Genomic DNA, 10,530 nt, shown 5'->3' with positions numbered 1-10,530 from the left:
CACACTACTCACTTTTGTGAAAGGAAGTTCTGATTTATCAATAGGGCGGGTTTCATCTGAGTGTCAAAGTAATTAGAAAATTACTTTGGTTTGGGTTTGGGTTTTGCTACGGTTTGAGATTGGCTGCGTAGTCTAATTGGTATGTAATTGGTTTGGTTTTGGTTTTACGACACTCAATTGAAAACCGCTCTAACATTTAACAGCAACTAATCACATTTTTATTACATACATACATACATACATACATACATACATACATACATACATACATACATACATACATACATACATACATACATACATACATACATACATACATACATACATACATACATACATACATACATACATACATACATACATACATACATACATACATACATACATACATACATACATACATACATACATACATACATACATACATACATACATACATACATACATACATACATACATACATACATACATACATACATACATACATACATACATACATACATACATACATACATACATACATACATACATACATACATACATACATACATACATACATACATACATACATACATACATACATACATACATACATACATACATACATACATACATACATACATACATACATACATACATACATACATACATACATACATACATACATACATACATACATACATACATACATACATACATACATACATACATACATACATACATACATACATACATACATTTTATTTGCTATCAAATTGAATTATTCTTTAGTTCTCATTCTCTCCATTTATACAGTACACAATTTTCTTGCAGAAAATCAACAGCCTGATTAATGCAACTATTCTAGTGGTGGCAAATGGTAATTTGTGACAAGTGAGACCTGTGAAAATTGGCTAAAATTCTTTCAGATGCCTGTTAATACTTTGAAGGACCATTTACAACCACTTGCTTAAGTTTTGTCAAGTAGTTTAGAGTTATTATCTAACCAGCACTTTGCCTAATTATTCAATACTCAGACTTTGAGTCAGTGTTTAGCCTTGAACATATCCTTGTCACGTCTAAGAAATCCCATCACATCAACTGGGTCTGACTTCCCTGCATATTTCTTAATGCTCTCCTCCCTGAAAAAATGAAAAATTTCCATTAGCTGACTTATAATGTGCTGTCAATGACAGTTATTTGAAAGTACTGCAGTTGAACCTCCACAAGCAAGTTCGAGACAGAACTGAATGCAACAACTACACGTTTACATGAGCAACATGTCTGCAAGCACATGGTAAGCTGGGAAACAACAGCTTACTTACAATAGCTTACATCACAACAGCCACATTTACTAATTATGGCTAAAAACATTACTTCAACTGACTTTTTTGTTTTTGTAAAAACAGTTATTAAAACATGAGATCCAATTCTTTGCTGGGTAGGCTTTTTATATCTGGACCCTGCTGTAAGTCGTTGGCAGGAAGGCTAGTCAGGTATACTGTCTGCAGTGTAACATCACTTACTGGACTCTCATAAATGGATTAAATTTGAACTCATCTCCGATGGTGGATGGCACTGTTGGTTCATTTGCCTTTCTTTTGCTCTAATAAACAAATTAAAACAATTTTATTTAATGCTGCTTCTAACATTTAGCACCATAGAATTACTGCTTTTAGTAAGATAGCAAAGTATTTTTACTCTCAACGTAGTTAGTGGAGGAGACATGTTATGAAAGCCAGCAAACTTCAGAGACCGAAGCAAAAGCTTTGTGTTGAGCATGCACATCACGTGATAGTGACCCCGCATTATTGTTGACAAAATGGAAGATGAAGTAAGACTAACAATATTTGGAGACGATTTGGATGTGATTGTGGATGTATTGGAAGAATCCTCTATAACTATGTTGTTAATAATAATTATGCTTTAATGCTTGGAAACAAAATGAAACTCATCACACTTTTTACAGCCTCATATAATGGGTGCAGAATTATCTACTGTTTGGTCCTTATAAATAATGCCATTAACATCTATAATTTCACAGAAAATTTAAATTTGGTATTTCTCCAAGAAAGAAAAATTTGATCCTGTTATGTTAACATAGAGTCATGTTGTAGTACTGTCACATCTTACAACAAACTGTTTAATTAGTAAATTATACAGGCTGTCGTGAAATAATGTTTGTTTCGAATTCATATCACCTTAGCAAATTCAATTTGCTTGTGTATTTCAGAGTTTTGTGGCTCCACATGAACTGCATACTTAAGATTGTTTTCAGTGTACTCATGTCCACAATAAACAAGCTGGAACAAAGGACAAACACAAATAAATTGTCTAGTAATGTACACATTATTTTATTAAAGAATGCAACTGCAGAGACCATATGATTACTAATAATAATTATTATAATAATTATAATGGCCACGCTTAACACAGCTATAAAGGTTCTGTATGCAAACAAGCCAGAATGATTCATTGTTTCACAAACTAAATATTCTAATGAAAAGTTTCCCTGTCAGTAAGACAAAATTCTTGCTGATATTGTGTAGGACACACACCAATGATGTCCCCGGTTTGTTCCCACATACTGTACTTAGAACATCACTTGGTAATCTTAACAGTACATTTACTTTTAAAGTGTTAATTGACAGTTAAATACTCACGGTATCATGTGGTAGTTTACCAAGAATGCCAATCAAGGCCTTGTACATTTCTGGAGGACGCCCTTCAAAGAATTTTCCACATCCGGCTACAAAAAGTGTGTCACCTGAAAGTGAAATGCAACATCTGTCTGAAAATGTGTTAGGCTGGCGATTTGGTGAGGTTTCTCATGGCATACTCTAGGATCTATAAAGCATGCCTGCCTGCCTGCCTGCCTGACTGACTGACTGATGCACCTCCTACATACATGTACCTACATGTACCTACTTAGAATACTTTCCTTACTGCCTGCCTCCCTACTTACTAACAAGTCAATCAGGAGTCTCCTACCTGTGAATACTGCACTTGGCTGACCACTGACCACATAGCAGATATGACCACTAGTATGACAAGGTGTAAAAAGACACTGTACATCAAGGTTTCCAACCTTAAACAAAATTCAAGTTCATTTGTAATAAGCAGGCCTCGGGCTAGCCATCTGATTTCTGGTATTATTAAACCAGCCAGGGTAGAGAGAAGCCATTGTAAGAGCAAGATTCTAACCGAGAACACCATTAACACATCAAGGACAATAGTCAAACATATTGACCTCCCAGGCATGACACATCATGATGACAAATTTTTTAAAAATATATTTAATCTCAAGTTTGGTGGTTTCTGACAGGAATTTCAAATTTATAGCTGTAAAGTACCTTCATTTGGTCTCTGTGTCCAACTTTTTTGTTTAGTGCACCAATTCTGTCATCACCTCCACACACTGTCAGTCCCTTAACTAGTTGAGCTAATTCTTCATTACCACCTGCATGATCCCTAATAACATAAGGACTTATTTTCAGTCACATGGTGCAGACAAACTGGAATTCTGTAATGTGGTGCAATGTTCCAAAACAGATTGACAATTTGCTGGAAACAATTTGCAGCTTTCAATTCAATTTGTTCATTAGTCAAGCAAGTTGCCAAGTTCCATTTAAGTTCTTTCCAATTCCAGATTTCATTTCCCTTGTGTAAAATGAAAAATGATAAAAAACCACTTTCATTGGTGTTGAAGAGGGAGAAACTAGATTGACTGAATGTCCATCAACAGATAGTGAGAAAATGGTAGCAGGGTGAGTTTAAATTGCTTCACTGAGAACTGCACTTCACAACTGGAAAAGCAAACGTCACTACTTGCACAACAAATCTGAATTTTTGAGTGTGACTACCAGTTTGGCCAGAATATTGAATGGATCCTTCACAGTCCAAATCTTGTTAATAAAGACTAAGTTTGTGAAGACTTACCAATGATGATGAGTAGTTAGCACTGTTGTAAGCTTTACTCCGTGATTTTTTACAGCCTCAACGACCTAACAACAACAATTTGATATCGCATACATCGCAAAATTTGTAAGTACTAGGTAGCAGTAATGTCTTACGGTTGAACCTATGACCTAGCATGGGGATTACAATATCAGGCAACAGATTGTCAGCACAGTCAATAGATGTACAATAATCAGTAAAGTACACCGTGTTATGTTTAGTCTACCTTTTTAGGTTCCACTGGATCTATGATGGCTGCTTCCTGTGTTTTCTCATCAACAACAAGATACATGTAGTTATCAGAAAGTGCAGGAAGTATGTGAACCTTCATGTCTGAGTGAACAATGTTCACTGGCTTGGAATGACTCTCAGGGAGGGATGAAAGAGCTCTTTTGCTGAAGAATCCAAGAATTCCTGTCAAATTTTGAATGAAAATATTTTAAAAAATGATAAAGAACAGTTTAGTTAACAACTACCGTAAACTTCCGAAAGTAACAACCCCCTGAAAGTAACGTCAAAAAATTGGGGCTGATCAGTGCTATTAGAGTTGGAACATGCCCTACCATATCAGGCCCCCCATATCAGACCCCAACATACAATACAAGACCCCGACCTACCATATTAGACCCCAACGTACCATATCAGACCCCGACCATATCAGTCTGGTTTGACTGTTTTATGTGTCGGGCTTAACTTTATGTTAACTGTTGTGCTAAGTAATACAGTAATTCTTCAGTAGTGCACTGAAATTATAATGAAATATGGCTATTACGAAATAACAAACTGCAAGTTCACTGGAAGAGAAAGTCGCCATTGTTGCAACTTCCTTTCTAGCCTATAGACTTCACAGCATCACGTTTCTTTTTACCGTATTCTGGTACTATTTTTTAGGAAATATATAAATTATAAATGCTTTTAAAATATATTTTTGAAGCAAGTATCCGTCCCAAAACATTCTAAGATAATTATATTTATCACTTTGTTTCAAGTCACGCAACCAGCGTCTTGAAATTTTTGTTGACCTCAAAATGCCTTTGTTTATTAGCAGACTTCGCTGACAGATTGGTATCATGTCGATTGCTTTATGTAGTCACGCAATTCTCACACTCGCATATTACTCGTTTAATGTACCGAAGCTTTTCTATACAATAAGGTAGACCGACGAGAAGTGTATAACACGTTGATAAAAATCAAGCGTAAGGTGATTTTATAGCATTTCTTTATTGGGATATTTGTATAATTCCACGCCCGAAATTTTTATAGTTCTATTCATCGACAGCACTGGAACACCTCTTTCACTATTTTCAAATACCGGTTTAAGCAATGTCGTATAGGTGAAAATAAGTCGTTTACTTGCAACCAGAGGGTATGGACTTCCATTAACTGACCAATTTATTCCACGTAAATACATGTCATTGACTGAAATTTTAAAATGAAGTTTCACGTTTGGCCTCTCCTTAATCAAATAAATAAACCCCTTCAGGCGGCTGGTATGTCGGCTTATAAGTGTGCGCGGCTGAGAGATTGCCTGAAAAATGAATCTTTGGCGAAGGTTCGAGGGTTTCTGATCATTGTTGTAGTCGCGCACGAAAAGCGTGGGGTCTGAGATTGTAGGTGTCATGTTTGGGGCCTGATATTGTAGTCTCATGCGAAAAGCGTGGGGTCTGACATTGTCGGGGCTTGATATTGTAAGCTCGCACGAAAAGCGTGGGGTCTGAAATTGTGGGTGTCATGTTCGGGGCCTGATATTGTAGTCTCGCACAAAAAGTGTGGGGTCTGAGATTGCAGGTGTCATGTTTGGGGCTTGATATTGTAGTCTTGCGCGAAAAGTGTGGGGTCTGAAATTGTCGGGGCCTGATATTGTGAGCTCGCACGAAAAGCGTGGGGTCTGAGATTGTAGGTGTCATGTTCGGGGCCTGATATTGAAGTCTTGTGTGAAAAACGTGACAACCAACATTGTCGGGGTCTGATATTGTACTCTCGCACGAAAAGCGTGGGGTCTGAGATTGTAGGTGTCATGTTCGGGGCCTGATATTGTAGTCTTGCATGAAAAACGTAATAACTGACATTGTCAGGGCCTGATATTGTAGTCTTACACGGAAAGCAAGGGGTCTGAGATTGTAGGTGTCATGTTCGGGGCCTGATGTTGTAGTCTTGCACAAAAAACGTAATAATTGACATTGTCGGGGCCTGATATTGTAGTCTCACATGAAAAGTGTGGGGTCTGAGGTGGAGGGTCTGAGGTGGGGGTCTGAGGTGGGGTTCTGAGGTGGGGGGTCTGAGGTGGGGGGCTTGGGGCCTGAGATGGGGGGTCTGAGATGGAGGGTCTGAGGTGGGGGGCCTGAGATGGTGGCTCGAGATGGGGGCCTGAGATGGGGGGTGTGAGATGGGGGGTCTGAAATGGGGGGCCTGAGATGGGGAGAACGTTCCAAACCCTGATCGATCAGTGATAGTAGTAGTTAATACCTGCTAATTATCTGGGTAATCTAGAGGTTTCCAGGGTATATACAGACCTAGCACAATTGTGAAATCTCATGCAGCTTTAATAGTATATTTTGATTTTTGAAGGAAACATAAGTGGTGAAGACATTATGTTTGTAGAGCTCTTACTAGGGCAGTAACCCTTAACATGTAGTACAGCTGAGTACACTTAATGGGTCCTTGATCAGAGATGGACACCCACCAAAAAATACAAAATCTGGGAGATTGCCAATTTGACCTTGACCCTGAAAAACAGTTGTTTGAGGTACTGGGCTCTGCAAATTCAGCCACAAAAATGTGTCAAATATCCAGAACATGTTTTTCAGAAGTCAGCCCAAAATTGTCTGAAAAATGGTTTCCTTCATTTTGTTCTGGTGATTTGGCGACCCGTATGGGAGACCGGGACATTGAGGGCCTCCCAGGGGTCATAGGGAATAAGGGAACATGATCATTTATTTCAAGAGAACAAGGGATATTTCTACTATTGGCAGGAACATTGACAAAAACCTTTAGGAAACAAGGGAGAAAAAGAGAAATTTTCAAGGGATCAAGACAACATGCTATCCCTCCCCGCCCCACTTCACCCCAGGGAGGCCGTCAAGATTCAGTCTGTATGTCTTATACAACCAGGGCCGAGAATGTCTGGAAGGTGTTACCACTGCACATCTGCAGAAAATACTTATGCCCTAGAGTTACATAATTAGGCAGTAGACGACTTTTTCCATATTTACATAGCCTCATGCATCTCAAAAAAACCTTGCAGTGCCAGGTTGAAAATGCTATTCCTTTGACTGTGACAAAGTTGGGGGGCATACATAAGCTTATATTTCTCTGGGTGTGTGGGGAGGGTTTGTCAGGGGGATCATGTGTACTTAAGGCATCTGTGGTCGATTGTTGATCGTTACCCTCGATTGACATCTTGATCAATACCTGATCGACATTCCAATATTGATACTCAATTGACACTTGGTCAACAGTCGGTCGATAGTCAGTCGATGGTCGGTCGACACTTGACCGACTCACATGCATCAATCAAAAATTAGTAGACCGTCGACCAAGATGTTGATGGAGGGTCGATCTTGAGGGTATCGATCAAGGGTATCAATCAACACTTGACCACGGATGCCTTTAGTACACATGATTCCATCAGGGTATACGTGGTCCTTAAACAGTCAAAGCTTATTCAGGTAGCAGGAAAAGCAAAAATATGGTGCTTGAGAATCCTGTCATATTTCATTTGATTTCCTGTGTTGACCAGAACAGCAATATCCACACTGATTCTAGATTCAGGACACACCAAGCTCCCAGGAGTTTTATTCGGCGGGAGCGGGGGGGTGGGTGGGGCGGGGGGGTGCTGATCGATATCAGAAGAAATTTAAATATGAACTGTGCTGCAGACATTGTACATTCATGTCCAAGTTTTCCTTCAGAATGAAAGTTAAAAGAAGTTTAAATGCATTAAAAACGGAATTTAACACTACTTACCGGCTGCTGTTATCCGTCTAACACCTGTTAAGCTAAGGTGAAACAAATATTTCGCGTTACCCATCCGAGCCACCACGTTGATTCTTACATCATATAACATGAACAAAATGTCTCCTTAAAGACAAAAAGCCTAGTTCCCAGTCCGTTGCCTTGTACGCCTGTTCCTTTTTGTAAGGGATCCTCGAGCAGCAAACCAGCTTGCGTTTGAAATGTGGAATCTTCGCATAAGAAAATTGGTTGCAAACCCGGTAAAGATTAAAGTTAAGAAGGATTATACACGTTGTAGGTGTCATGTTTGGGGCCTGATATTGTAGTCTTGCATGAAAAACGTAATAACTGACATTGTCAGGGCCTGATATTGTAGTCTTACACGGAAAGCGAGGGGTCTGAGATTGTAGGTGTCATGTTCGGGGCCTGATGTTGTAGTCTTGCACAAAAAACGTAATAATTGACATTGTCGGGGCCTGATATTGTAGTCTCACATGAAAAGTGTGGGGTCCGAGGTGGAGGGTCTGAGGTGGGGGTCTGAGGTGGGGTTCTGAGGTGGGGGGTCTGAGGTGGGGGGCTTGGGGCCTGAGATGGGGGGTCTGAGATGGAGGGTCTGAGGTGGGGGGCCTGAGATGGTGGCTTGAGATGGGGGCCTGAGATGGGGGGTGTGAGATGGGGGGTCTGAAATGGGGGGCCTGAGATGGGGAGAACGTTCCAAACCCTGATCGATCAGTGATAGTAGTAGTTAATACCTGCTAATTATCTGGGTAATCTAGAGGTTTCCAGGGTATATACAGACCTAGCACAATTGTGAAATCTCATGCAGCTTTAATAGTATATTTTGATTTTTGAAGGAAACATAAGTGGTGAAGACATTATGTTTGTAGAGCTCTTACTAGGGCAGTAACCCTTAACATGTAGTACAGCTGAGTACACTTAATGGGTCCTTGATCAGAGATGGACACCCACCAAAAAATACAAAATCTGGGAGATTGCCAATTTGACCTTGACCCTGAAAAACAGTTGTTTGAGGTACTGGGCTCTGCAAATTCAGCCACAAAAATGTGTCAAATATCCAGAACATGTTTTTCAGAAGTCAGCCCAAAATTGTCTGAAAAATGGTTTCCTTCATTTTGTTCTGGTGATTTGGCGACCCGTATGGGAGACCGGGACATTGAGGGCCTCCCAGGGGTCATAGGGAATAAGGGAACATGATCATTTATTTCAAGAGAACAAGGGATATTTCTACTATTGGCAGGAACATTGACAAAAACCTTTAGGAAACAAGGGAGAAAAAGAGAAATTTTCAAGGGATCAAGACAACATGCTATCCCTCCCCGCCCCACTTCACCCCAGGGAGGCCGTCAAGATTCAGTCTGTATGTCTTATACAACCAGGGCCGAGAATGTCTGGAAGGTGTTACCACTGCACATCTGCAGAAAATACTTATGCCCTAGAGTTACATAATTAGGCAGTAGACGACTTTTTCCATATTTACATAGCCTCATGCATCTCAAAAAAACCTTGCAGTGCCAGGTTGAAAATGCTATTCCTTTGACTGTGACAAAGTTGGGGGGCATACATAAGCTTATATTTCTCTGGGTGTGTGGGGAGGGTTTGTCAGGGGGATCATGTGTACTTAAGGCATCTGTGGTCGATTGTTGATCGTTACCCTCGATTGACATCTTGATCAATACCTGATCGACATTCCAATATTGATACTCAATTGACACTTGGTCAACAGTCGGTCGATAGTCAGTCGATGGTCGGTCGACACTTGACCGACTCACATGCATCAATCAAAAATTAGTAGACCGTCGACCAAGATGTTGATGGAGGGTCGATCTTGAGGGTATCGATCAAGGGTATCAATCAACACTTGACCACGGATGCCTTTAGTACACATGATTCCATCAGGGTATACGTGGTCCTTAAACAGTCAAAGCTTATTCAGGTAGCAGGAAAAGCAAAAATATGGTGCTTGAGAATCCTGTCATATTTCATTTGATTTCCTGTGTTGACCAGAACAGCAATATCCACACTGATTCTAGATTCAGGACACACCAAGCTCCCAGGAGTTTTATTCGGCGGGAGCGGGGGGGTGGGTGGGGCGGGGGGGGTGCTGATCGATATCAGAAGAAATTTAAATATGAACTGTGCTGCAGACATTGTACATTCATGTCCAAGTTTTCCTTCGGAATGAAAGTTAAAAGAAGTTTAAATGCATTAAAAACGGAATTTAACACTACTTACCGGCTGCTGTTATCCGTCTAACACCTGTTAAGCTAAGGTGAAACAAATATTTCGCGTTACCCATCCGAGCCACCACGTTGATTCTTACATCATATAACATGAACAAAATGTCTCCTTAAAGACAAAAAGCCTAGTTCCCAGTCCGTTGCCTTGTACGCCTGTTCCTTTTTGTAAGGGATCCTCGAGCAGCAAACCAGCTTGCGTTTGAAATGTGGAATCTTCGCATAAGAAAATTGGTTGCAAACCCGGTAAAGATTAAAGTTAAGAAGGATTATACACGTGTACCTTTTACTGAGTCGATATTACGTCGTATCAAATGATGTCTGGTGAAACTTCCGAATCACGCGCTGCACACGGCCCGGCTGTCCTCGTTTCTTTGGTTTTGAA

At 40.1% G+C, this 10,530-nt stretch overlaps 2 protein-coding genes across 3 annotated transcripts in view; one reads left to right on the top strand and one right to left on the bottom strand.

Moving 5' to 3' along the window:
- Positions 1-798: 798 nt before the first annotated feature.
- Positions 799-8,023, bottom strand: LOC110059756 (hydroxyacylglutathione hydrolase, mitochondrial-like). Its single transcript, XM_089288721.1, has 9 exons — positions 7,903-8,023; positions 4,163-4,350; positions 3,919-3,983; positions 3,333-3,450; positions 2,971-3,067; positions 2,643-2,746; positions 2,181-2,282; positions 1,506-1,585; positions 799-1,121 (listed from the first exon to the last, which is right to left on the bottom strand). The coding sequence occupies exons 1-9, from the start codon at positions 8,000-8,002 to the stop codon at positions 1,025-1,027; spliced, it is 951 nt and encodes a 316-aa protein (XP_089144847.1). The 5' UTR covers positions 8,003-8,023; the 3' UTR covers positions 799-1,024.
- A 2,270-nt stretch (positions 8,024-10,293) lies between these two features.
- Positions 10,294-10,530, top strand: part of LOC110069720 (RNA polymerase I-specific transcription initiation factor RRN3-like) — a 21,243-nt gene continuing 21,006 nt past the window's right edge. For both annotated transcript variants that reach the window (XM_089288718.1, XM_089288717.1), the window contains exon 1: positions 10,294-10,530. This exon is cut by the window's right edge and continues 22 nt beyond it. In XM_089288718.1, coding sequence (XP_089144844.1) covers positions 10,460-10,530 — 71 coding nt within the window. In that variant the 5' untranslated portion in view covers positions 10,294-10,459.

This window comes from Orbicella faveolata, unplaced genomic scaffold (assembly GCF_042242905.1).
Source record: "Orbicella faveolata isolate gen_17 unplaced genomic scaffold, um_ofav_v1 contig_2, whole genome shotgun sequence".
NCBI lineage: Eukaryota > Metazoa > Cnidaria > Anthozoa > Scleractinia > Merulinidae > Orbicella > Orbicella faveolata.
This window is presented reverse-complemented; position numbering and strand designations above follow the sequence as displayed.